We start from the raw sequence: 21,226 nt of genomic DNA on the forward strand, positions 1-21,226 counted from the left end.
CCAAGGAGCTCAAGAGAGTGTACGGGTTTGGGACTGTTGGGTGTATGTCCATAACTCTTTTATTTACTTCTCGGAGGTCCTGTACTGGCCTGTAGTCGTTTGTCTGGGGCTTTTTAACCGGCAGTAGGGGAGTGTTCCATGCAGACTGGCAGGGAACTAACACCCCCAAGCTCTTCAGTCTCCTGATATGAGGCTGAATCCCCTTCCGTGCCTCCTGAGGCATAGGGTACTGCTTGATTCTTACCGGACCTTCTCCTGGTTTTAGTTCTACTAGGACTGGGGCCCTGTGGGCGGCCAGCCCCACCCCTCCTGTCTCTGCCCATGCTGTTGGGAATTCTTGTAGCCATTTGTCCATACTGCCCTCCACCAGGGAAGTCTTCTGGTAGAGGCGATATTCATCCTCTAGCCTCATGGTCAGGACCTGAATGGGGCGGCCCTCCTCATCGGTGACCTGAGGCCCCCCTTGTCTGAAAGTTATTTGAGCTCCAATTTTGGTCAGTAGGTCCCGTCCTAATAGTGGGTAGGGGCATTCCGGTATTACCATGAAAGAGTGGGATACCTGGCCTGTTCCTAAATCTACTGTCCTTCGGGTAGTCCATGAATACTGGCTCATACCAGTTGCTCCTTGCACCCAGGACTTTTTATTCGCCAGTTTTCCTTGCGGGGTACGGAGGACCGAATGTTGTGCCCCGGTGTCAACAAGGAAGTTAACAGGAGTCCCCTCCACTCTGAGAGTTATCCTGGGCTCGGGGAGGGGGTCCGAACCCTGACTCCCCTAATCACTCAGTTCACCCAGCTCTAAGACCTTGACTCGGTCAGTCCTGTCTCCCTTCTCACCGGCCTTCTTCGGACACTCTCGAGCCCAGTGCCCTATGTCCATGCAAAACTTACATTGATTCTTCCGTAGCCCCCGCCTCCCCTCTTGGGTGGTCTGCTTACCTCTTCCTTTATTGCTTGCAAGCTGTCGGAAGCGACGGTCTCGCTCCTTGGGGAAGTCCATGGTCGTAGCCAGCAGGACCCTAGCCAGGTCCCGAGCTTGCCTACTGCTAGAGGCAGCCACGACACGAGCTTGCCTGTCTTCTGGAGACTCTCGGTTATTGTACACCTTCTCTGCCACTGCCAGTAAATCCTGTAAACTCTTCTCTCCCAACCTATCTACTTTTTGTAGTTTCCTTTTAATATCCGCGGCCGACTGGTTTACAAAGCTTATGATCACAGCTGCCTTGTTTTCAGGAGCTTCTGGATTCATGGGGGTGTAGGTACGGTAAGCCTCCATGATCCGTTCTAAAAAGGCAGCTGGAGACTCATCCCTTTCCTGCTGAACATTCCCCACCTTGGCCAAATTAGTTGGCTTTCTAGCAGCCATTCTGAGACCTCTCATTAGGGTCTGACGATAGACCGAAAGCCTCTCCTTACCTTCTGCCGTGTTGAAATCCCATTCAGGCCTAGTTAAGGGAAAAGAGACATCTATCTGGACCTGGTTGGCAGTTGGGTTTCCATCCACGCCTGGAACCACTTTCCGGGCCTCATTGAGGATCCTTTCTCTCTCTTCCGTCGTGAACAGAACCTGTAAAAGCTGCTGACAGTCGTCCCATGTGGGCTGATGGGTGAAAAGAACAGAATCTAGCAAGTCAATAAGTCCCCCTGGTTTCTCAGAAAACTTGGGGTTTTGTGCCTTCCAGTTATAGAGATCGGATGTTGAAAAAGGCCAATAATGATACGGTTGGTTGCCATCCGCATCCGGGGGTCCAGCGGCCCGTAAGGGCAGGGTCTTGATAGTGGAGTCAGGTGCTGCAGCAGACAGTTCCCGCTGAGCCCTTTGCCGGGTGAGAGGCGGGCCTCCTACCGAGGCCACTCCCGGAACCCCGCCCCCAGCCACTCCCAGAACTCCGCCCCCAGCCACTCCCAGAACTCCGCCCCCAGCCACTCCCGGAACTCCGCCCCCAGCCACTCCCAGAACTCCGCCCCCAGCCACTCCCGGAACAAAAAGTCTGCCACCGGTCTTTCCGAACCTCTGCACTGAGGTCCCTGGCTCTTTCCCTTACCTCTCTGAAATGATCGACCATAATGCTTAAAGGGGTAGTTTGAGTCTGTCCCATAATGTCCGTCCAGTGAGTCCACAAAATAAAACCAAAAAGACACAAACACAAACAACAAACGGGCCCGAAAATATAGTCTTCCAACGCCATGGAAGCAGAACCAAAACAGGCTTCCAATTCCATGGAAGCCAAACCCGAACGCTAGACAATGGCCTTATACCAAACTAGCTAGCAGGAGCGACCTGCTTTCCGCGAGGGGCATATCCATCCCTCTGAGGGGCATATCCATCCCTCCTGGGGGGGCGGAACGTCTTCCAACTCCCCCCCGCCTGTGGTCTTTTGGGGTGCGTCCACCTAGACCCTCTCAGGCAATTACAGATTCCAGAAATGAGCTCACACTGAACAAAACACACAACAAACAAAACAAACAACACACCTACCCCTGCCGCGGTCAGTCAGACTCTCCGGATTGCGGGTCCCTCGATGGTCCTGGGAATCCCGGACGAGCCCCCAAAATGTTGTGCCCAGATTTCAAAGTTCCCAAGACCCCCAGGGAGCCAGTCAGTCCGATGCAAAAGCAAAGAGTCCTTTATTATGCAAGCCGGCCTGCGCTCCCCGTTCACCAGACCCACCGACACAGCGGAAAGTCTAGTGGCCGAGAGAGCGAGGCCTGATGGGACAGGGGGTTTTAAAGGGGGATGGAGTGAGGGCAGGAGAGGGCACTGTGGGCCCGGCTGATTGGCCAGGCGCGAGTCGGTACAGGATGTGGTCATAGTGATGGCGTGCACTTCCCTTGATCACCATTGGTTAATTCAGAGAAGTCCTGGGTGTGGCTAGCAGCGGCTTCTTCCCGTGAGGAAGCACGTGGCCCCATCCCAAAATGGAGGACCCAAGGCAAGATGGAGGGTGCACATGGTCCTGTCCCAAGATGGAGACCCCAAGGCAAGATGGAGGGCGCAGTCCTTGTCTGGCTCCTGCTGCTGCTGCTCGAACTCGCCACAAGGCAGGATGGCCCCCCACATGGGGCCCGGCAGTCGGCCCACGCAGGCCCCGGTCCCCCCCGACTGGGCCCCGAGGGCCGCATGGACCCTCGGCCTCAGCGCGGGCAAGCGGGGAGCCGACCACGGGGGAAGGGAGGAAAGAGCGAGGCGGTGAGGCCTTCCGCCCCCATGACCTCCCCTGTGGTCGGTCGCCGCCAGGCCCCCACCCCTCGGCCCGCCGCCGGCCACCGCGCAGCCGGTCCGGAGACTCGACCGCTCCGGGGAGGCCAGGCCCTACGGCGGGCGCGGAGGGATTTCAGAGCCAGGCGGTCAGACTCCTCCCCCCGCACCGCCCGGAGAGGCGGGCGGTGCGCCTTTCAGTATCTGAAGAGTATAATTATAGATACTAGCTAAGTCACACTTCAACATATATATAAAATATTTGTCAGCCTTCCATATCTTTGGCCAATATTTTCAATTAGGTTGTCCCTCTCTTTTTTTTTAAAAAAATGATTTCTATGTTTTCTTTATATTTTTGGGAGTAAAGCAGCCTTTTGTTTATCATAACTGTTGTGAATATTCCACAAGGTTTTGCTTGTCAACATTATTTTATGCATATTTTTGCCTACAAAAATTTGAAATTCTTTGTAGAGTTAAATTTCTCAATATTTTTCTTTATAATTTCTATGTTTTGTGCCAGGGCTGCAAAAGTTTATTCACTTAAGATGACAACTGTCCCAGTTTTCCTAGGGCTTTCCTGCTCCTATGTCTCAAGAAACCCCTCAGTCCCAGACAAACCAGAATTCTATCACCTTATCTAGTGTTTAACATAAAAAAATTACCTATATTTCTTCTAGTACTTGTTTACTTATTTACTTATATTGAAATCTTTGATTTATTTGTTATATTTTTATGTGAGAAATGAGACAGAAATTTGGTTTTATTTTATCTTATTTTTCTAAATGGTTAGCTAGTTCCCCCTAATATCTCCTATCAATGATATAATCATCGTTCCTTCCCCTTACAAACTTGAATGACCACTTTAATCAGATACTAAATTTCTACATGTGTAGATGAAGCAACTGAGGTTCAGAAAGTAATCTATGCAAGATTATAGAGGTAATAAATGGAAGAGCCAAAAGGTCAATTTTCTTACTCTAAAAATGTTGGTGTTTTTTTTTCTTTCTATTTTTGTCTCTACTAAAACTGGGTTTCCAACCATTACTTTGTTTACTGAACACCTAACTAGGTGTTGTCTTCTACTAAATGAATGTCTTTCAAAATGTAAATCACTTTCATAAATTAAAGTGTTTACAACATGAAATATATGCTGTGATACCAGGATCAATTGTTGACACTGTTTAAAAAATAGGTGTTAATTGTACTTTTTGTGTTTCTTGGTATTTATTATTTTAAGTTTTTTATATTAACCTAAATAACATATTGCAGAGTATATGATATTCATACATTTCAAAGAATGATTATACAGTGAATATCCATGTAAATTAAAAAATAAACTATTGACAGTTCTTCTCCAATTATACCCTCACCCTTTGGTCTAAAGGTAGCCATTATCTGATGAGACAATCATTTTCTTTGGGGGATAATTAATTCCTGTTTTTCTTTACATTTTACCATGTATGTAATAATATTTGTTTTGACTTTTTTGTATTGTACATAGATGAAATCATAGTGTCTATATTACTTTATAACTGCTTTTATTTACTCAGTATTATGTTTGAGATGTGCCCATGTTTAAGTTTGTAGTTGTAGTTCATTAATATAAATAATTTTTATCCTAGAATTTCAGATGTTTGCAAAACAGTGTTTTTCCCTGGGAAAATTCTGGCTCAGAAAGAACAAACATGATTTAAAATTCTCTAATATATGTGATAGGTCTTTTGCTCAAGTGCCATATGAATGAAAAGCACTAGTTGGGAGGCTGATCATCATCTAAGGCAGAAAACAAAACATTTCCTTTACTTCCAATACTTATCATTAAATTAATGCAGTAATCTTCAAGTAGGTTTTGTAGAGAAAAAGATCATGTGTCTCATTCAAATTGAAATTCCTATTTGCTATTTAAAAAATAACAGAATTTGAGAAAAATTGGTGATGCTTTCAGTTATTCATTCCTACAGGATACTGCTTTTTACTTATATAAGAGAAATACAATGATAAATTAGGCCCACTTTCCCAAAAGTTACAAAGTTCATGGATCTTCTGGCTATCATAGATTTCTACTAATTCCCACATCACTATGTGAAAACCACTACAGTAGAGGCAGAAATATAGTTAGCCTATCTAAATTACAATTCATCTTATTTTCAGGAACTCTGAAAAAAGTACACAATTTATTTCCACAATTTTAACTGGGAAATAATACTTTCATGTTACCCTACACCTACAATATGCTGTTTTAGAAAATGCAGTACAAATATTCACTAATAAAATGCTAAGGCTGATATTTTTAGCTTTCTGGAGCCAGAAATTTAAAGTTCTCTGCACTGTATTGGCTTTTACCACACTGGTGACTAGAAAAAGTCATGTGCTCAGTGTAACTAAATAAAAGTTGTTTTGGTAATGTAGTTTGAATTTCTGGGTCTTTGTGTGATTAAGATCTCAGCCACAAAGTTCTGTTCATTTTTAAGTAAAACCTTGAATCTTTAGAAGAGGTGTACTGCCTCATTTTTACGGTTTTGAAACCTCAGTTTGTAATGTTTTGAATACCTTTCACAAGTTATTCCTTAATTATTAAGTGAGAATGGTAGTCTGTGTTTTGTAAAGGGCAGAACTGGACTGTGTAAATTCGTTTGATTACCTAAAATGATTCCGTAAAGAAGAAGCAGAACAAGAAGTAAAACTCATATCCCTCATATTTTCCTGCTATTACTTAATCCATAATGGTCCAGATCTGTATTTTTTATTATAATTTACATAGTTTTGAAGTTTGAAAGCTTGTAACACCAAATTAAGAGTGAAATAATTCTATTGTGTGGTTCTCCTTATGTAAAATATCAAGATATTTCCACAGATTTCAATGTGTTGAAATGTATTTTAATGTAGTCTGTGTTGTTTTTTTAAAGTAATATGTTCATTAAAAATTAAATAACAATAAAGGTGACAGATAAGGATGTGAAGACTGTAATAAGCAATACAGTAAGAATGACTTTTAATTAGTTCAATGCTAGCACAGAGGCCTCAAGTCCTAGAGAGAAACACATTAAAAAAAGTGTTCTACATTATTGTCTTTCACAGCTATATGGTCACCTTATTGGAACATAATCAAATACTTCATGCTACAGTTTTGTTCTAATTTAATAGTTACTTTACCTTAGAATTCTAACTCTTGACCGCTTTATTTTCTCTCCCCCAAACATGAATGAAAGGGCAGAAAACCTTTAATATTTTTCTTTCCTATTTCTATGCATTAGAAATAATAAATAAATCTAAGCAGGTATATTAACTTTTAAAGTATGGCATAATCTATGTTCTAGTTTGGTTAAACACAGTTACTGAATCAGGTGTTACTGGGAATGGTGAAATAGCAGAAATGCCTATCTCTAACTATTTTAGTCAGTAAAGCAGAGCAGAGCACAGTATTTTACAACAGATAAAAACTGTTTAACATCACAAGAAAAGCATGTGCTGTTTCCGAGAGCCTTTTCCCTTCTTAATGGAGGGAGCCTGGGGAGTATGGGTTTGCACAGTCATCCCAGACCATGTCTGCTGCGTGGGTGGCATATGCTTGCTCAGGCATATGACAGTGATGACTTGGGAAAGGAAACTTTTGGTGCTCGGAGTGAGTAAGAGGTTTCATTAGTAGTAAAATCACAAAACATCCTTACTTCTGATGATGATTTTGACTTGGATGGGAAAGGGTTTTTTCCAGAGTTAAGTGTTCCTGGGTTTGTATTTTGTTTTGTGTTTATCTCTGTGGATGCAGGTTCACCAGCTCTTTCAATTTCTGTTAATTTGGATAGAGTGTTTATCCTGGTGTACTTCTTAGGATCCATACCTTGGTCTCTACTCACTGCAGTGAGACCTACTTGCGTGGGAATAATTGGGCAATTTGTCCTTGGCCAAATTGTTTCATCACTGAGTCTACATTTCTTTATATGTAAAATGAAGATAATAATACCTGTAGGATGGAGAGACTGAAATAAAAAAAACAACAAATGAAATTACCAAAAATCTGTTCCTAGTGTAAGTGCTCAAAAATTATTATTTTGAAAGAACATTTTATTAAAGAAAATGGGCAACCAGAGACCTGGAGAGTATTATGCTAACAAAATAAACCAGTCAGAGAAGGACAAGTATCACATGATCTCACTCATATGTGGAAACTAATTAGCAAAATAAACTGATGAACGAAATAGATCCAGAGACATAGAAGCATAGAACAGACTGATAACTCTCAGAGGCGGAGGTGGGGTGAGGTGGGGGTGGTAGAGGGGTTCGGGGTGAGAAGAGATTAATCAAAGAATTTATATGCATCTATTCATACACCCAATGGGTGCAGACAATAGTGCGGTGAAGGCCTGTGGGGGTGGTGGAGGGGTTAGGGGGTGGAGGGGCGGGGGATGGAGGAGTTCAATGGGGGAATAAAAAGGGGACAGCTGTAATACTTTCAACAATAAAGATAAATTAAAAAACAAAATAAATCTATAAACAAAAAAGAAAATGGCAACCAAGAGGGCCACTGTATTCAAAATTTATCCATAAAAACACTGTGCATTAAAATTTACCCTAAAATGTTTCCCATTGCTGGTCAGAAATACTCACTGTAGATGCCCTAGAAGTATGTTGCTTCATTGTGAGCATTTTCTAGTTTTCACAGTTAAAGCCTGCCATACGCAGTCTGAACTCGAATCCCACACCCAAGTTTTCTCAATTTATGGCAATAATGAACTATCTGTAGTTCTTGTAAATCTCATGTGACTTTATGCTTTCTTGTAAATGCCATTCTTTCTGTGTGAAATTTTCTTTTTCCTTCTCTCTTCCTGGAAAACTACTCATTTAAGATCCAGCTTCAATATTATCTAGTATTGTAGAAGGTCTTACCTAATCTCTCACCCTTGCTCTCTTAGATGAAACCTCTCTTCTTTTTAACTTCTGAACATCATACAGACTTCTATCATTACACTGAAAACTTTACATTATAATTTTTCATATGGCAGCTTCCTTGCCTGGACCTTAATCTCTTGGGGAAGAAAGGTATTGTTTACTAGGGTGTTTTTGTGTCTAGCAAGCACGTTGCCAGTAGTTGCTGCTCAAAATATGTTAATAGCAATTCCCACTTAGAGTTTGCCTTATAAAAATTGAGGTTGATAGATACTTGTTCACATAATGTGACTTCAATAATATTTAGGAAAATCATTTTTTGTTCCATACCAGCATATAATCAACTTCTAAACTTTTCCTTACTAGTCACTGGTTCCTTAAAGAGTCTGTAATAGATAGTAAAACCCTTTCTTCCACAGAAATAGACTAAATGCATATAAGCCTGGAAGAAGAAATACTCTGATTTGAATATCAAGACAGGAAGTAGTGAGAAGTGTTCTGGGCCTAAAGTAAGAGTATAACAAAGAGGCAGGAAGATCTGGTCACAAGTTCATAGTGGGGTACAGTTTTTGAGACTTTTGTTTGTCTTTCATAATTTGTGTTTCATTGGCAACTGCAATCCAAATATGGCTTCAAGAATGTGAAAAAAATGTGGTTTTAATTAGGAGTTAAATGCTAATATATATATATTTCTCTCTTCACCCCATTTCAGAGCGCATAAGTGCATCAAGCAACTCAACACAGCAACTGGGTAAGAACAATTGCAGTTTGGGTAATGCTCATTTTTTAATGATAATTCTAATAGAAGAGTACTTGATGCTTGTATAGATTTTATGTTTTAGAATTTTGAATTGTTGTATATGCATTTATAGACTGCATTATCTAAAATAATAGTGCTTTTTAAATTAAATTTTTTTATTAATTAAATTATAACATACTAGGGGCCCGGTGCACGAAATTCGTGCACTGGGTGGGGGGGGGAGGAGTGTCCCTCAGCCCAGCCTGCCCCCTCTCACATACTGGGAGCCCTCAGGCGTTGACCCCCATCACCCTCCAATCATAGGATCAGCCCCTTGCCCAGGCCTGACGCCTCTGACAGAGGTGTCAGGCCTGGGCAGGGTACCCTCATTTCCCCCCATCACTGGTTCTGCCCCCAGCCCACGCCTGATGCCTCTGGCCCAGGCATCAGACCTGGGCAGGGGACCCCCAGACCCCTCCGATTTCTGGCTCTGCCCCTTGCCCAGGCCTGATGCCTCGGCCAGAGGCGTAAACCCCCATCACCCTCCGATCGCCTGATCGGCCCCTTGCCCAGGCCTGACGCCTCTGCCAGAGGTGTCAGGCTTGGACAGGGGACCCCCATCTCCCCCCGATCACTGGCTCTGGCCCCTGCCCAGGCCTGAGGCCTCTGGCCCAGGAATCATGCCTGGGCAGGGGACCCCCATCTCCCTCTGATCGCTTGCTCCACCCCCCGCCCAAGCCTGATGCCTCTGACCCAGGCTTCAGGCCTGGGCAAGGGGACCATCGTCTCTCCCCAATCCCCGGCTCCGCCCCCCACCCAGGCCTGAGGCCTCGGCCAGAGGAGTTGACCCTCATCACCCTCTGATCACCAATCACCGGATCGGCCCCTTGACCAGGCCTGAGGCCTCCGGCAGAGGTGTCAGGCCTGGGCAGGGGACCCCCAGCTCCCCGCGGTTGCAGGCTCCGGCCCTGCCCAGGCCTAACGCCTCTGGCCTAGGCGTCCGGCCCGGGCAGAGGGGACCCACAGCTGCAGCAGCCCCGCGATCGAGGGCTTCGCTTTAGGCCCAGGCAAGGGACCCCTAGCTCCCGGGACTGCCAGCTTCGACCGTGCCCAGCTCCCATCGCTGGCTCCACCCCTACTTCCTGCTATCACTGGCCAGGGCGGAAAAGGCACCTGATTCTCCGATCATGGCTGGGGGGCAGGGCAAAGGCGGCCCCGGGGCCGCCTTTGCCCTGCCCCCCAGCTCTTAGCTCCCCCCTGGGTTTCTGATCACTGTCAGTGTTAGGGGGCTTCTTCCTGCTTTCCCTTTCGCCTCCCTGCATTGTGCCTACATATGCAAATTAACCGCCATCTTGTTGGCAGTTAACTGCCAATCTTAGTTGGCAGTTAACTGCCAATCATAGTTGGCAGTTAATTTGCATATAGCCCTGATTAGCCAATGAAAAGGGTATCGTCGTACGCCAATTACCATTTTTCTCTTTTATTAGTGTAGATGTGTCCTTATCCCCACAGTACCCTCATTTCCCGCCCCCTCCCACTCATGCCCTCACCCTTCACTGTTGTCTGTGTCCATTGGTTAGGCCTATATGCTTGCATATAAGTCCTTTGGTTGATAAAATAATAGTGCTTTTTTTTCCCTGGCCGGGTGGTTCACTTGGTTGGAGCATCATTCTGCACACCAAAAGGTTGAGGGTTTAATTCCTGTCAGGTCACAGTCTAGGTTGCAGTTCAATCTCGTTGGGTGTGTACAGGAGGCAATCAATTGATGTGTCTCTCTCATATTGATGTTTCTCTTTTTCTCCCTTCCTTTCTCTCTAATAAAGTAAAAAATACATATTATCCAGTAAGGATTAAAAGAATACTGCTTATGTTTAAGATTGTTGGTAAATTTTTCATTCTGAAATTATTTTTGTGCTTATTTAGTACTATTTCAAGAATGTGGTCACTAAACAAAACGATTTCCAAAGTATTTTTCATTCAATTTTTTTTTTTTACTTTCATAAAGGTACTGTGTACTTTATTTTTTTCTTTTTCTTTATTGTTGAAAGTATTACATAGGTCCTCCTTTTTCCTCTATTGACCTCTTCCAGCCTGCTCCCATTCTTCCTCCCTCCTCAGCCCCCCCCCCTCACCGGCAGGCCCTCACGACCCCATTGTCTGTGTCCAAGGGTTATTAATATATGCATACAAGTTCATTGGTTGATCTCTTCCCATTCACCCTCCCCTGCCTTCCCTCTGAGGTTCAACAATCTGTTCATGCTTCTATGACTCTGAGTCTATTTTTGATCATTAGTTTATTTGGTTCAGTAGATTCCACAAATGAATGAGATCATGTGATACTTACCTTTCTCTGACTGCTTATTTTGCTTAGCATAATACTCTCCAGATTCATCCATACTGTTGCAAATGGTAAGAGTTCTTTCTTTTTTACAGCAGTGGAGTATTCCATTGTGTAGATGTACCAGTTTTCTAATCCACTCATCTGATGGGCTTTTAGGCTGTTTCCAAATCTTAGCTATTATAAATTGTGCTGCTATGAACAAAGGGGTGCATATATCCTTTCTGTTTGGTGTTTCTGATTTCTTAGGATATATTCCTAGAAGTGGGCTTACTGGGTCAAACGGGAGTTCCATTTTTAACTTTTTGAGGAAACTCCATACTGTCTTCCACAGTGGCTGCACCAGTCTGTATTCCCACCAGCACTGTACCAGGATTCCCTTTTCTCCACAACCTCGCCAACACTTGTCAGTGGTTGATTTGTTGATGATAGTCATTCTGACAGGAGTGAGATGGTACCTCATTGTCGTGTTGATTTGCATCTCTCGGATGATTATTGACTTTGAGCATGTTTTCATATGTTGCTTTGCCTTCTGTATGTCCACTTTGGTGAAGTGTCTATTTAGGTCCTTTGGGCATTTTTTGATTGGACTCTTTGTCTTCTTTTTGTTAAGTTGTATGAGTTCCCTATATATTTTGGAGATTAACCCTTTATCAGGTCTTTTGTTGGCAAATATGTTCTCCCATGTAGTGGGGGTCTCTTGTTATTTTGATGATGGTTCTTTTGCTGTGCAGAAGCTTTTTATTTTCATGTAGTCCCATTTGTTTATTTTCTCCTTAATTTCCATTGTCCTAGGAGATGTATCAGTAAATATATTGCTACAAGAGATGGCTGAGATTTTGGTGCCTATGGTTTCTTCCAGGACTTTTATGGTTTCACATCTTATGTTTATGTCTTTTTATCCATTTTTGAGTTTATTCCTGTGTATGGTGTAAGTTGGTAGTCTAGTTTCATTTTTTTTTTTGCATGTGCCTGTCCAATTTTCCCAACACCATTTATTAAAGACTCCATAAAAAAACTATACATTTAATAAATGAATTCGGAAATGTAGCAGGATACAAAATTAACACCCACAAATCCATAGCATTATTATACACCAATAGTGAACTCTCAGAAAGAGAAACTAAAAAAAATACCATTTACCATTGCAACAAAAAATTAAGATACTTAAGAATAAACTTAACCAAAGAGGTAAAATACCTGTACTGTGAAAACTATAGCACATTGAAAAAAGAGATAGAGGAAAACATAAACAAATGGAAGAATATACCATGTTCTTGGATTGGTAGAATCAACATCATTGAAATGTCCATACTACCCAAAGCAATCTATAGATTCAATGCAATCCCTATTAAAATACCAATGGCATATTTCATAGACGTAGAACAAACACTCCAAAAATGTATATGGAACCAAAAAAGACCCTAAATAGCTGCAGCAATCTTGAGAAAGAATAAAGTTGTAGGAATCACAATATCAGATATCAAGTCATACTACAAAACCACTATACTCAAAACAGCCTGGTACTGGCACAAGAACAGACATATAGATCAATGGAACAGATAAGAGAACCCAGAAATCGACCCAAGCCACTATGCTCAATTAATATTTGACAAAGGAGGCAAGATCATTCAGTTTTTAACACATAAGTTATTACTATAAAAAACTTAAAAAATAGGTCTTAGTAGATGTTAGTAATTTATTTTTTGTACCCCCTATCCAGCCCTAAGATCTCCCAAACTTTTATTTGCCATTATAGTTAACTTTTTTCTTGTATTTTGAAATGTTACTTTTGTGATATGTTATATTAAGCATTTCATGGCAAAATGATTCCAATGATTTCAAAATATATTCTTGGATTTAAATATCCTTTTAAATTATACTCAATTTTTCACTATCCAGAAAAATTACAGAGTAAACTATATTTACAGTCAACTACAGAATAAAATAAATAAAATAACTACATAACCTATAAATCTTGGGGGTGGGGATAATGCATGAGTGTAGTGGGTTGAATGGTGGCCCCCAAAAGATATGTCCATCTGAAACTTGTGAATGTCATTATATTTGTTAAAAGAATCTTTTGAAGAAGTAATTAGGTTAAGGCTCTTGAGATGTGATCATCCTGAATTAGAGTGGGCCCTAAATTTAATGGCCAGTGTCCTTAGAAGAGAAGACATTGGTAAGAAGGTCATGTGAAGTGGAGGTAGAGACTGAAATAATATGTCTACAAGCTGAGGAGCATGAAAGATTTTCTCAGTGACCAAAACCTGAAAGAAGCAAGGAAGGATTCCTTGATGTCAGACTTCTGGCTTCCAGAAATATGAGAAAACACATTTCTATTGTTTTAAGTGATCAAATTTACAGTTATATAAAAATTAAGGCAGCCAAAGAAATGAATATTATGAGTAATTAAGTTACTTTTCTACTATAAGTATGTTTTATTATTATTATTTTTTAAAATTTACCTTTATTATTGAAAGTATTACAGATGTTCCCTTTACTTTTTTTCCCCCATCGACCCTTTCCATCCTGTACTCGCCCCTCCCAGGCCTTCACCACACTATTGTCTGTGACCACGGGCTATGCATAACCTATATAATAAAGAGGTAATATGCAAATTAACCCTCATGCCCTCACAAGATGACTGCCTACGACCAGGCCAGCAGGGGGGGTTAGTGAGGGATGACCAAATGACTGAACAAGAAGACTGCGTGGGGTGACCAGGCCTGCAGGGAGGTGAGGGACGACCAAACGACTGAACAAGCAGGCTACATGGGGCAACCAGGCCAGCAGGGGTTTAGTGAGGGACAACCAAATGACTGAGCAGAAGACTGCATGGAGTGACCAGGCCAGCGGGGGGGAGGGGAGGGGGCAGCGTGAGGGGCAACCAGGTTGGCAGGGAGGCAGTTTGGGGCAACCAGGCTAGCAGGGGGGCAGGTAGGGGAGACCAGGTCAGCAGAGGGGTGCAGTTGGGGGCAACCAGGCTGGCAGGGGGGCAGTGGGGGGCAATTGGTCTGGCGGGGGGAGGCAGTTGGGGGCAATTAGTCTGGTGGGGGGGCAGTTGGGGGTGATCAGGCCAGCAGGGGAGGCAGTTAGGGGTGACTAGACCAGCACCCAGAGGGAGTTAGGGGCATCCAGATTGGCAGGGTGGGCAGTTAGGGGCAATCAGGTCGGTATGCAGAGGCAGTGAGGGGCGATCAGGCTAGCAGGGGGGGGAGGGAGGGAGGTCAGTTAGGGGCGACCAGGCAGGCAGGCAGGTGAGCGATTAGGAACCAGGGGTCCAGGATTGTGAGAGGGATGTCTGACTGCCGGTTTAGGCCCAATCCTGAGGATGCACGAATTTTGTGCAATGGGCCTCTAGTATGCGTATAAGTTCCCTGGTTAATCTCCCCACCAGAACCCTCTATAAAATATGTTTTAAAAAATACAATTCACATTTGTTTCAGTCTATATATAGGTACATGGTGAAAGAGTTCATTAGACTTCTGATATTAATAATATAAAATTATAATATTTCTAAAATTAAAAGAAAATTTAGTTTCATATAAAGAATTAAAGAAACAATTCAGGAGCACTGATCAGAAACTTTGAATATTTGTTGTACTCTTTGGTACTGTATTCAAAGCTTCAAACAAGACTGAACAAGAAGGACACTTTCTATTTTCAATGAAATCATGATACTTGATATGAAATTGGTATCTATAGCCACTAGATGCCAACTGAGATAAAAAAAACTAAAGGACCCATATATTAACAACTAATTAAGTTTAAAAAGCATATCCACTATTATAAAAATAATCAGAGGAATATTTGTGAAAATAAGCATGAATTTTTTTTCTCTTCTAAAAACAATCATTTCTGAACACTTAAGAGTACATTTTAACTTGTGAATTTTATCTCTGGTATGAGAAGTTGCAAGGATAATTTATTGATTTTCCTTCCCAGGGTATTCTTTGGAAGATGGTGGATTTTGCTTCATTATCGGAGGATTTGGTATCTGGGTTGAGAGGCAGATTTCTCCATGGGTCTCCATTCACTGGAAAACCTTTATTAAGCAGAAGGTCTCACCCAAATTCCAGCCCCCTGGGAGAATATTGAAACTCAAAATGTTTGAAGACTTCATTCAAGTCAATCATGAAGACACCACTTAATGCAAGACCAGGCTCTTGTAGCAGACTCCTATTAGTTTCCGGACACATATTAGGCACATCTGCTAAGAACTAATGTGCCCAAATTGCCAATATTCCAAGACAAGTTTGCTAAAAGGAGAATCCACTGAAGTGCCAACAACCTAACAGTTTAGAGCAGCGGTTCTCAACCTGTGGGTCGCGACCCCTTTGGGGGTCGAACGACCCTTTCACAGGGGTCGCCTAAGACCATCAGAAAACACATACATAATTACATATTGTTTTGTGATTAATCACTATGCTTTAATTATGTTCAATTTGTAACAATGAAAATACATCCTGCATATCAGATATTTACATTACGATTCATAACAGTAGCAAAATTACAGTTATGAAGTAGCAACGAAAATAATTTTATGGTTGGGGGTCACCACAGCATGAGGAACTGTATTAAAGAGTCACAGCATTAGGAAGGTTGAGAACCGCTGGTTTAGAGCATGAAAGATATTTGCTTTGTCACTAAAATAACAATTTCTATGAGGCATATGAAGTAAAATCCAAAGGATAGAAGAAAAACATTTAAATATCCCTTTAAAGACATCAATTAAGGCAGAGTTTTTGAACGTTCTATTGACAAGAGCCTATGCCTTAAAATAGACAGAAGTCCTCAGGGCTGTAGAGTCCAAATGCCACAAGAGAAAACCCTCATCTACTACAGTAACCTTTGTCTATCAGGGCTGCCATCTCTTGCTCGTCAGACAGCTACCCTAGCTGGGAATGGAGCAGGGCACATTGTAGTTTTCTCTCCATGGGAACCCTACTTGGTGCTCTCCATCCTTGGCACACTTCACGTAGGGTACGGGAAGGATGGCAGGAAGGGAGGGCGGAAATTGCTAGTTATGGCAAAAACAGAATAGGAAATTTATTTAATTTGAGGAAGAATTTGTTAGTAGAGATTTAGTTTATTTTTAAAAGGCAAAGTAAGCAGAAGAAAATAGAATGTTCAATAGGTGTTTATTGTTTCAAATGGTGGTAAATGCAAGAAATTAGAACAAAGAAAACACCATACTTTAAATCAAGAGTCAGCAAACTATGGCCCATGGGCAAAATCCAGCCAGACACAAAGTGTGGCGAAAAGGGGGACACTTGCAATTATGTCAACATTAAAGTTTTTTAATTAAAAAAATAAGAATTTAGCTCATCTGGTATGGTTCAGTGGTTGAGTACTGACACATGAACCAGGAAGTCACTGGTTCAATTCCTGGTCAGGGCCCATGCCTGGGTTGCAGGCTGGATGCCCGTAAGGGGCATGCAGGAGGCAGCTGACCAATGTTTCTCTCTCATTGATGTTTCTATCTCTCTATCCTCCTCTGTTCCAATCTCTCTCTCTCTCTAAAAAAAAAATCAATAAAAACAAATTTATTACCAACAAAACAATGTAAATAAAACTTTATTGGAACAAGGCCACACCTATTTGTTTAAGCATTATATGTGGCTGCTTTCTTGAGGCAACAGCAGAGATGAATACTTACAACAGAGACTATAAGGACCGCAAAGCCTCAGATGCTTACGTTATGGCCCTCTATGGAAATGTGGCAGATCCTGATTTTTCTCTTCCAGGACTCTTACCCCACCTTACGTATACCCCTTATTCCTAATAAAACTTTAAAATTTCCTCTTGATACTTCCAAATAGCAACTCCAACTATACCATCATCAAAAGTACCCACATCCTAATTTTCTTCCATTAGAAACACACAGTCTTGGTTGATGGTGAATCCGAAAATGGAAGGAACTGACAGACCCCGGAACCCTTGCAAGCTGGGTGTGGTGGGATGGGAGAGGTCCAGAAGGCTAAGATATATTTCATGCTATGGATTTTAAAGCTTTAGCATCTAGAATATCTAAGTCATAGCTTGTTCTGGGTAAGCACTCTGAGGTCAGCTCTGACCTCTTATCTGTTTCTGGAACTGATTCTTGAGCTTATATGAACTAAATATAATAGAATCTCAATAATAGCCTGCCTTCATCCCCAGCCAATTACAGCTGCCTAGAAAAAGCCAAATTATTTCAGAGGCCTGTTGCTGCTCATTTGTAAGCTCTGTACTGAATTTCTTTGTTTATTTTATTTTATTTTTTTAATTAAATCTTTATTGTTCAGATTATTACATTTGTTCCTCTTTTCCCCCCCCCCAATAACTCCCCTCCACCCAGTTCCCACCCCACCCACTGTCCTCATCCATAGGTGCACGATTTTTGTCCAGTCTCTTCCCTCATCCTCCACACCTCTTCCCTCTCCCCCCCCCCCCCAAGAATAGTCAGTCTATTCCCTTTCTATGACCCTGATTCTATTATAATCACCAGTTCATTCTGTTCATCAGATCATTCACTTGATTTTCAGATTCACTTGTTGATAGATGTGTATTTGTTGTTCAAAATTTGTATCTTTACCTTTTTCTTCTTCTTCCTCTTCTTAAAGGATACCTTTCAGCATTTCATATAATACTGGTTTGGTGGTGATGAACTCCTTTAGCTTTTCCTTATCTGTGAAGCTCTTTATCTGACCTTCAATTCTGAATGATAGCTTTGCTGGATAAAGTAATCTTGGTTGTAGGTTCTTGGCATTCATCATTTTGAATATTTCTTGCCACTCCCTTCTGGCCTGCAATGTTTCTGTTGAGAAATCAGCTGACAGTCATATGGGTACTCCCTTGTAGGTAACTGATTTTCTTTCTCTTGCTGCTTTTAGGATTCTCTCTTTGTCCTTTGCTCTTGGCATTTTAATTATGATGTGTCTTGGTGTGGTCCTCTTTGGATTCCTTTTGTTTGGGGTTCTCTGCGCTTCCTGGACTTGTAAGTCTATTTCTTTGACCAGGTAGGGGAAGTTTTCTGTCATTATTTCTTCAAATAGGTTTTCAATATCTTGCTCTCTCTCTCATCTTCTGGCACCCCTATAATTCGGATGTTGGTGCGCTTGAAGCTGTCCCAGAGGCTCTTTACACTATCTTCGTATTTTTGGATTCTTTTTTCATTTTGCTTTTCCTGTTGGGTGTTTTTTGTTTCTTTGCATTTCAAATCTTTGACTTGATTCTTGCGCTCCTCTGGTCTGCTGTTGGGAGTCTGTATAATATTCTTTATTTCAGTCAGTGTATGCTTAATTTCTAGTTGGTTCTTTATCACAACATCGAGGGTCTCATTAGATTTCTTGTAGATCTCATTAAGTTTATCGGCAGTTTCTAGAAAATTATTAAAAGACCTTAAAAGTGTGGTTTTGAACTCTATATCCAGTAGTTTGCTTTCCTCCATTTCTGTCATTTGTGTCCTTTTTCTTTGTCTCCGCATTTTTTATGCTTCCCTGTGTTGATACAGTGGTTTTCTGTGCTAAGTGTCCTCTAGGGCCTAGTGGTTCGGCTTCCCCAATTACCCAAGGAGGACACTCTTGGTGCACCCCCTTGTGGTCTTTGTGCACAGTCTTGTTGTAGTTAAGCCTTGATTGTTGTAGGTATCACTGGGAGGAATTGGCCTCCAGGCCAATTGGCTGTGAGAATCAGCTGTGTCTGCAGTGGGAGAACTTCTGTGCTGGAGACACTCCTCTGGGGCTAGACTTGCTTCAATGGGGCTTTGGTGCTCACTGAGTCTGCGCCCTGAGTGTGTCCTTTATGTTTCCACGGAGCTGCAAACTGGATGGTTACACTCTGACCTCTGGGCTTCCTGGCTCCTGGATCTCTAGGGAGGTGCTAATCTAGCCTTTGCCTGAGGCTATCCAGCAAAAGCCTCCCTGCAGGGTTTGGGCGGGGCGGGTCCCACAGGATCAAAAGGGTGGGGCTAGCAGTTATGGCTGCTCTCAGTCTTGCCCTCAGAGGCTTTGTTTCTCAATGTCCCGGTAATCGCTGCAAGCCTCTCGGAGAGAAAGCTGCCCTCAAGTTCCGACCGCTGCCAGACAGCCCTGCTTCTCCCGTATGAGTCTGGGTTCCTGGAGACTTGCCCGGAACTGGAGCTCAGAGCCTGAGACTCCCTCCCAATTGAAAATGACAACTGCGCCCTCAGCCGCCAGCCCGCTCCGTGTGCGCCTCTGTACCTTAGTATTTTACTTCTGCACTGCGCCTCCTCTGAGTCTCAGTATGCTTTTCTCTTTCCTTCTAGTTGTAGAATTTCCACTCAGCCAGCTTTCCTGTGGTTCTGGGTGATGTCCGTTCCGTCTTTTAGTTGTATTTTTGAAGTGGTTGTGCAAGGCAGCAATCTCTGGTGTTTACCTATGCCGCCATCTTGGTTTCCCCCTTCTTTGTTTATTTTAAAATGTGGTAGAACTGGGTACAAAATTAGAATGGGGAGCAAGAGTATATTTTTACAAGCAAAGGACTGGTAAATGCTTATTGAGTGGTTAAACTCAGAAGGAACTTTTTTTTAGGCCCTTAAATAATAAGAAATACTTAAAAAATATCTTTGCTACAAAACACAAGTTTTTCAAAATCAAAGTTGAACTAGATTAGGACTACTTTGATTGTCTGAAACTGTAAAACCCAAAGGAAAATATGCATAAGTATCTTTGGAACTATGGAATTAGAAATTATTTTAGCTAGGTAAAGACTGTCATCTCTCTCTCTCTCTCTCTCTCTCTCTCTCTCTCTTTCTCTATCTCCTGCTTGCCCCTCCTCTGCTTCTATTTTCCTCTTCCCAAAGTAGACATATTAGTCAGGGTTTCTCAGAGAAACAGAAGAACAGGATTGTATGTGCGTGTGTGCATGTGGAGGGAGAGAGAAAGATTTATTTTAAGGAATTGACTCATTTGATTACAGAAGCTTGGCAAGTCCAAAATCTGCAGGGTGGGCCAGCAGCATAGAGGGCCAGGAAAGAGTTTCAGTTCAAGTCTGAAGGCAGTCTGATGGCCAAACTCCCTTTCCCAGGTCAGTCGTTTTTTAAGTCCTTCAACTGGTTGGATGAGGCCTACCCACATTATGGAGACTAATTTGCATTATTCAATGCTTATTGACTTAAATGTTCATCTCATCTAAAAGTGTCTTCACAGAAACATCTAGAATAATGTTTGACTCAATATCTGTGAACCATGGCCTAGCCAGGTTGACATAAAATTAACCATCAGAGTAGAAAAAATGGGGAAGGAAGAAGAATGAACCATTCTTCTTAGTTCTGGCCCAAAATTCTCAAGGAAGTGCTCTAATTTGTTCAGGTAGGTGAGGTGCCCACCACTGGGCCAAACGATTTTAATCAGGAGTGGTGTCTGGAGAAAGGATTGCTCACTTGAGGTGCCCCTGATTGGCAAGTCTATTGTGCTAGGGAAGGGGTGGAGGCAGGTTTACCTCATACAAAATAGTAGTCAAGTACAAAAGAAGGTGTTTCATAAGTGGAAAATCATTGATTAATAGCTTGTGAAAGTAACTTTAAGATGTTAACATAGTTTTTTCATTTAATGATGGAACAACTCATTTGTTTTGCAGTGCTTTTTAAAAAGATTATGTATTTATTTTTAAAATCCCCCCCTGGGGATATGTTCCTGTTGATTTTAGAGAGAGAGGAGGAAGAGGGAGAGAGAAACATCAATCAGTTGCTTCCTGTATGTGCCTGGATGGGGAAACTAACCCAAAATCTAGGTATGTGTCCTGAGCAGGAATCAAACCAACAACCTTTTGGTGTATGGGATGACATTCCAACCATCTGAGCCACCCAGCCAAGGCTGTTTTGCAAGGCTGTTAATGAAAGTTAGTTATGGTTAACTTATATTCTATCATGTTGCACATAAATTTTAGTGGAGAAACAATGGCTTCCTTCATTTAAGTACCTAAAATTGATTTCATTTACCTTTCTCTGAATATTTTTCTAGCTTCATCTGGAAACCTGAACTCTCCTACACAATCTCCTACAGAAGGTAATATATGTTTTTCTTGTGTGTGTGTTTGTATTTTTTCCCCTAGAGACCTG

General features: G+C 42.2%; 1 protein-coding gene across 1 annotated transcript in view; it reads left to right on the top strand.

The window, feature by feature from the left end:
- LOC132229610 (cell surface glycoprotein CD200 receptor 1-like) overlaps nucleotides 1-21,226 on the top strand; it is a 151,797-nt gene that overhangs the window by 16,308 nt on the left and 114,263 nt on the right. The window contains exon 2 of the mRNA XM_059686167.1: nucleotides 8,796-8,834. Coding sequence (XP_059542150.1) covers nucleotides 8,796-8,834 — 39 coding nt within the window. The remainder of the gene's footprint in view (nucleotides 1-8,795; nucleotides 8,835-21,226) is intronic.

This window comes from Myotis daubentonii, chromosome 3 (assembly GCF_963259705.1).
Source record: "Myotis daubentonii chromosome 3, mMyoDau2.1, whole genome shotgun sequence".
NCBI classification, from domain to species: Eukaryota; Metazoa; Chordata; class Mammalia; order Chiroptera; family Vespertilionidae; genus Myotis; species Myotis daubentonii.